Source organism: Seriola lalandi, unplaced genomic scaffold, assembly GCF_002814215.2.
Source record: "Seriola lalandi dorsalis isolate HSWRI2012SDOR001 ecotype SW California unplaced genomic scaffold, Sedor1 jcf7180002054566, whole genome shotgun sequence".
Classification (NCBI taxonomy): Eukaryota; Metazoa; Chordata; class Actinopteri; order Carangiformes; family Carangidae; genus Seriola; species Seriola lalandi.
The window spans coordinates 370,612-377,462 of NW_019525119.1; the positions used below are offsets into that span (position 1 = coordinate 370,612).

General features: G+C 42.4%; 1 protein-coding gene across 4 annotated transcripts in view; it reads right to left on the reverse strand.

The window, feature by feature from the left end:
- The window catches only part of gng12b (guanine nucleotide binding protein (G protein), gamma 12b), a 25,239-nt gene continuing 18,388 nt past the window's right edge, over window positions 1-6,851 (reverse strand). For 3 of the 4 annotated variants that reach the window (XM_087176700.1, XM_087176701.1, XM_087176699.1), the window contains 2 exons: window positions 768-888; window positions 1-683 (listed from right to left, as the gene is read on the reverse strand). In XM_087176700.1, the coding sequence (XP_087032826.1) occupies window positions 558-683; window positions 768-860 (219 nt within the window). In that variant the 5' untranslated portion in view covers window positions 861-888 and the 3' untranslated portion in view covers window positions 1-557. Of the gene's footprint in view, window positions 684-767; window positions 889-4,053; window positions 4,154-6,851 lie in introns of those variants that run through there. The other variant, XM_023416519.2, reaches the window with a different exon arrangement.

The following is a 6,851-nucleotide window of genomic DNA, read 5'->3' on the forward strand; positions in this document are numbered from 1 at the left end:
ACAGTTTAGTCGTCTTACGACAGGACATCATTATCTCGAGCGCTCATTATCAGTAGCACACAAACTACAACAACCATTTCCTGAAGCAAGCCTGATGAAAGTAAGAGGTGAAAGCTGAAAGCCTAGATCTGATTGGACCAATGATTGAGGGGGCTTGTTTATGCATGCTGTGATAATTAGAGAGTCAGGAACTCTCCCTCAATGGCACAGTTCCTTTCAGGCTGAGGTCTGTGGCCTTCTAGATCTTGTAAGAAAGCACTACACAGAGAGAAAAAAAAAAAAGTTGCCACTGAGCCTCCGTACGAACTTTTGATCAAACTTGCTTGAGCTAAACCTTTGAGCCGAGGCCAGAGCTTCAGATTTGTGCCTGTTCTTTGGTGTAACTGTGATCTGGCTGAAAGGCAGAGAGAAATATATTCCTTATCAAACTGCAGCAGGCATGTGGAAAAAGTATGGGGGTGCACTGGCCTTAAGGCAGGTTGTGAACAGTATTACTATCAGCTTTTTTTCCCCTCATAAGCATCAAAATGAAAAGCAGCAAGAATTCAGGTGTTCCCCTACAAAACAGTGCAAGGCTTCTTGTCCTTGAAAGGGTTTTCTGAAGCGGGGATGCCCATGAGCAGCGGGTCATTCTTGGCGTGTTCTCCACAGTAACGCATTAGGTCCGATGAAGCCTTGGACACCTGCAAAGAAATCAGTCCACACACTCATCTAGCTTGACTTACATTTAGACCACTCGGGGTGAATGACTACGAATATAAACGCACCTTTATCCTCTCGATGCTGGCCTCTATCCTCAGCTGCTGCACTGTCCGCCTGGCCTGAGCGATGCTGCTGGAGCTCTGCATTTTTGATGACATTGCAGTTTTGGGACAGCTGTGCTTAAATCTGGAGAAAAAAAAATGCACTCACTTTATGTACATTAATTAGTGTAGATATACAGTGGGTATTTGCACAAAGGAACCCAACAAAGTCAAAGTGTAATAAATCTATTCACATGCTGCCTGGCAACAAGCTGTTCCTGAGGGATTAAAGAAGCAACATAAAGGTCAAGCTGCTGCTAAAAATACTATACTGCAGAAGCTGCTATTGACTTTATAGGAAGTTCACTTAGATTTGTTGTTGTTATTGGTATTATATAGTAACTAGTAACTAGTTACCTTATTTATCTATCTTGAAAGCTGTTTGCAATTCCTCCCATTTAAATCATCCATAGCACCTGTTCGGCCAGGGTTAGTATGCATACGATATCTACGACTAGGTAAGTAATGGAATATATAATGCAGATATTTATGAGTGACAAGTTGTGAGGGAGCTAGTTGGAACAGTAAAGTCACCACTGAACATAAGGAGATGAAGACCAACTTCATCATACAGAGAGCAATGTATTTGCCATTCGTAATGAAGCTTAAAATTATGATGAGCATATGATTGACCTCGCCAAATGCTTCCAGGCCAATAACATGAGCAGCACAAAATTGTTTTTATCCTGTGTGGAGACTAACGTTGACGTGTCATGACTGCAACTTCTAGTGAAAACCAATTTGCTGTGGGTGTGGTACATTCAGTCGGCACAGGCACATGGTTGTAAATAACACATGCGTTGTTTGGCTTTTCCAAGGATTTGCTGGCAATTTTATTGAGAAATAGCTGCTGCTCATACTGACATCACCACTTGTTTGTTAAGGCATAGGGTTAGAATCACTGGACTTATCCACGGTATATTTCCATAAAACCTAGAACTACAACAAGGCTAAGCATGCTACAGCCATGCTAGCAGCTCTATGAGACTGTACTTGTGGTGTTTTAGGTTAAATGCTAACGTCAGCCGAATGGCATGCTCATTACAACAACAGCTTAGTATGCAACATTTACCATTGTGATCGTCTTAGCCTAGTGTTTTAGCATGCTAATATTTGCTAATTATCACCAAACATAAAGAACAGCGGAGGCAGAGTCAGCAAGTTGAGGAAAACTCAGGTGATCACCAAAGTCAACAGGATTTATCTATTAGACGCTGAGATATTTCACATCATATGTGATGACTTTGACCTGCTGGTGACAGAGAATCACCAAAGTCTAACAGATATTTGCTGAGATATTTCAGTTTAGATCAAAGTCGTGGACTGACCAACAGACCGACCAAGGGACAGATCAACAGTCACCCCTGGGGCCATGATGCTAGCATGAAATTAAAAGAAATAAACATAAACATAATATAAAAACGATCAAAGCCTCATCTTTGGTTGCAGCACTTAATGTAAATGCATGAGCAGCTTCGCACAACATGGCAGAAATTATTAAGTGTGCGTACTAAGATGTTACTTCATGTTCAATCCATTGAGCTGTGCAACTTCTCAGAAGTGACAGTTGACCTATTCTGGAATTGACTCAATGTGCGTAAGAGTTGTGGCCCAACCTAACGGATTCCTGTTTCACAATTCCCGCTTCCAGGATACAATAGTTTACTTTTACCAGCTCACTACGTCACTTTCTGAATTACTTGAAGGAGAGGCTGCACAGTTGTAATTTTCTTCCTTTCACTCTGGCCAACTGCAGTGCAGAGCTCAAAGGGGAAGCAGCCTTTGAGCAAAAGAGGTGGTGCTTCTTTTCTGTTATGCACAAACGTAATTTCTTAGAAGACAGAGGGAAGAGGAACATCTTCTACTGCAAGAACAGAACACCATGTATTCAAGTTTACAGTAGAACAGACTGCATATGTTGTTGAACAATAATTGAGAATTTCACAGTCTTTCCAACAACTGCAGCTCTAGTTCCTGGAGCACATGAAGAAAAGACACCAGACAGTGGCTCTGTGGGACAGACAGAAATAATCTCTGACATGTGGTGTAGGAAATGTTTGCTCTGTGTTTTGGTGCAGGATATCACAAAAGAGGGGGACACACTGACACGGAAGGGTGATGAAACTACAGAACTGACAACAGACAGGAGACAAGACTATGCATCCCTCTAATTCTCCCACCCACTCCCTTCCGCTTCCTCCACAGGAAGCAGCATCGCCACTCGCCCTCTGCAGTAAATGATTAAATATGGGGTGGAGACTTTAAAAATAGAAGCTACACACACCGGCCAGGAGCCAAGGAAACGGAACGCATAGCAGAACGTTGGCTTTCCTAAGAAGTGCATGCTCATGTTCAATTTAATTTTACCACTGTATAAACAATCTGTTTTCCCAGCCTTTTTGACCTTTGCGCTCACTGTTCCAGGGAACTTAGCACTTCATGGTGTGGCTCTGTTATCAACACAGCTGTAATTTCTAAACCCTCAGCTGCACTGGCCAGGCATGAGTGGACACAGGAAAGGGAGAGCTGCGTCACAGGAGGGCTGGAGTCCACTAACTGACATATGCAGAGACACTGTGACGCCAGCAGCTACTACAGAGCTCTTACAATTGGAGGGGGGCACAAGAGGCGTAACTGGTTGTAAAAGAAATTAACAAGGCTAAGTGTTTTCTGTTTTACTGCACTATTGTTCAGCCCCTGGTTGTACTAGTGTTATGAAAGCGGCACGAATGGAAACCAGTAACTTCACAGCACTGAAGAAATGTTATTAAATCATACTTGGGCTTCTTTTTTTCTTCTGTTCTTTCACTCTTCTTGTCATATTGTTTGCTCACAAACTACAGTGACATTGCATTTAGCCCAAGCCGTAATCACAATGCAAAAAGTTAAGTTGCAGTGAAACAACACATCCAGCAAGTTTAGCAGCTGGTTAGAACAAAGACTTTTGTGCAAATATAGTCTATTCACTTTACTATCATAATTATAGAGATAAACAATTGTCCATGTGCAACTTCTACTAGAAGCAACAATTAGTTGATCCATAGAAGTAGAGCTGCAGTTCCACCAGCTGTCACAGAAATAGGGACTATAGAGACTCTTCCCTTCAGGCTTAAGATACCACAAGAGGTAAATCGTCTGCAGCAGTCAGCCTTGCAGGGGTGAATGAGTTTAGAACACACACTTGCATCAGGACTGGTTCACCCCCCACCCCCCCAGTGTGGGCACACACAGACTCTGCTGTGCAGCTCACCTCAAAAGTGCTGAACTTCAAATAATCCTCTCTCTCTCCGGCTGTGTGGTGGGCAGCTTTACAGTAATCCTGCTGGATCTGTAACAGTCTTACAGACGACATCTAGATTTAATGCACCGCATCAATGTGACTTTTCTACTGGACACTGTGTTTGTAGATAACACACACCGCAGACTCGATGCTTTGTTGTGAAAATATAAATATACCAGTCCCGTCAAAAGTTTCGACACGACCTTCCCATTCACTTGAATGAGAAAGTGCGTCCAAACTTAAATTAAAGAAGTGATTCTGTATTTTGATTGATACCGTGATCCTGTGTGTATGCTAACTCTGCAGCTACAGCCTGATTAGCTTAGTTTAGCATTAAGACAGATGTTTATTTGTCGCTTTAATGTTTAATAACTGACACAACCTTCCATATGTGTGACCAACTCTGTGGCACGACATCAATTATATGCAAAACCTGAAGCTAAACATAAAACATATATTTTAAGCTATTGCCTAATTGCCATATAATCTTATTTTTGAATAGAGACCTCAGTCAAACAAATTAGAAAAGAGACCTCACTCCAGTAAAACAAACACAAACAAGCAGGGAAATTTGTCACTGTAGGGTGTGTAATTCCTGTATGTGGACTGAACCTTTAAAATCCTTCTGGCCAAAAGAATGTCAGCAATGCCTTCAGCTGTGGTGTGCCTTTCTGCCTCCAGCATGTGTACTTACGGGTGGTGAATGTAACATGTGGCACACTGAAAGCATTGATAAAAAAAAAAAAGTACATTTGAAGTCTTACAGCAGGGAGACTTCTTTGATGTGGCTGCAGAGCTTTACACAGGTGGGCTCACGCAGTGCCAACACAGAGGTCCTGCAGAGTTTATGACACCACATTTTGCCCTGAGGAACTACTCGCTGCTTAGATCTGCTGCCTGAACAAATACACAAAGAACTTTAGTGTGTCTCAGCAATATTGATAAGATTTTTTCCTTTACATGCATCGCAATATGGCAGATGTACTGTGTGCAAAGTTACATAAAATAATATAATTGATGATGGTGCAATGAACTGTCTTCCCTTATTATATATTATAAGAGACATAGACTCCCATGTTCAAATAAAACAGATAAACAGAAATAGCAGAAATAAATATGTTTACAGGAAGCAGTTTTGGTGGGCGAGCGTATGCTTGCCATAAACTGGCAAGTCGCGGCTCCACACGCGTCCCACCTCTTTGCCCATTTTTTGTTTAGCCAGGAGTAAGGCGGACTCAGGCACTGCCATGAAGAAGACGGCGCAGCAGCCCACTCTGAGCTTCAAAACTGCTCTTCAGCCTTCATCCACCTTTATATACTGTACAGTCTATGGCTGCAACTGTTAAAGGAGCCTTTAAATTAGAATAAAATATATATATTGAAATATGTTTGCCATTCAAAAGTCTTTTGAATCAATCAAAAAAAAGAGAGAGCCTGTTTCAAAACCATACTCACATGTCCATCTATGTTGAAGCAGATTTAAGCCACTTTAAGGAGGATATCTACCACAGCTATTTGATTTTTAGTAGAAAAATCCCTTTTTGTGTCTCGACAGACAATATCTCTTTGCTGTGCAGTAGTGTAGTGAAGGGATGGAGGCACAAACAGGGAATCTTGTCATAAAAAGACTAACATTGCAAGATACCAACATGATTTGGCCAAGACAGACCGCTGAGGCCTCATTTTAGCTTTATCTGAACTTGTGCATTTTTTTTTTGCGTAGAGCAAGAATTGTGGATTTTGCTCAGTATGAACAGTAGGAACAACTAAATTGGACAAAGATGGCTTCAGTGTATAAATGAGCATGAGTATAGACAAACCTTTAATATCACACTATCCCAATGAAAACAACCAGTTGTTGCAGCCCTATAATTTCACTGAACTGTGTTCCACTATTATGCATTATATCAGACATATCTCCTCACCAGTGAAAACAAACTTCCAAGCATTTATTAGATTAATTGTGTAACAAGCAAACATAATAAGCATCTTGTTGACCGATTACCGTGGTGTTTTTCAGCATCTGATAAACAGAAGGCAGGCTGAGAGCTGCAGCCTGAATGATTACTTATCAGCCGTCCAGTTCCAAAAGTGCCGGGCCGTGGGACACTGAGCAGCTCCATTATCTGTGCGTAACAGTGCTAAACTGCCTGGCAACAACAGCAGCAGCCTCCACAGTCCGCTCCTGGGCCAGGATCTGTGGCTGCCGCGACAATAAGCTCTGAAGCTTAGGCACATGTGAGAGGCGCAGTGACAATGCAGACGGGCTATCAGTATTGTGCCACACTCACAACTGCTGTTTGGGCATTGTGTAGGTCAGAGGCACCGGGACAGGAGTCTAGAGGAGCTTTTACAAGTTTAACTGCGCCCTCATGAGTGCTAATCTCAGACAGCCTGATGCTATCTGGGAGCCAGCCTGTCCAGTCAGGCGTGCAGAGGAAAGAGACAGAGGCCTCCCAAAGAGAAACAAACACAAACAATGTCTCTTCTGCGTTCTGGTGAAACAAACTGTATGACTACAGCTATAACCTTCCAGTCTATGCAACATATCATCAATTACAAGCTTTGATGGTGACAGATTTTTAAAGGCGTCATGGATGATGTCCAAAAAGTGTTCGGAGACGTGTGAAGTCAGCCGACATGAAAACAAACACAGGAGGCGTTGGTGTTCACGCTGAAGATTTAAATATGCGATGAGGCTTCCAAGACACTGAGTCACGGGCTGCGAGTTTCTCCCTGGACTCCACACACTTCACTGTACACCCCCC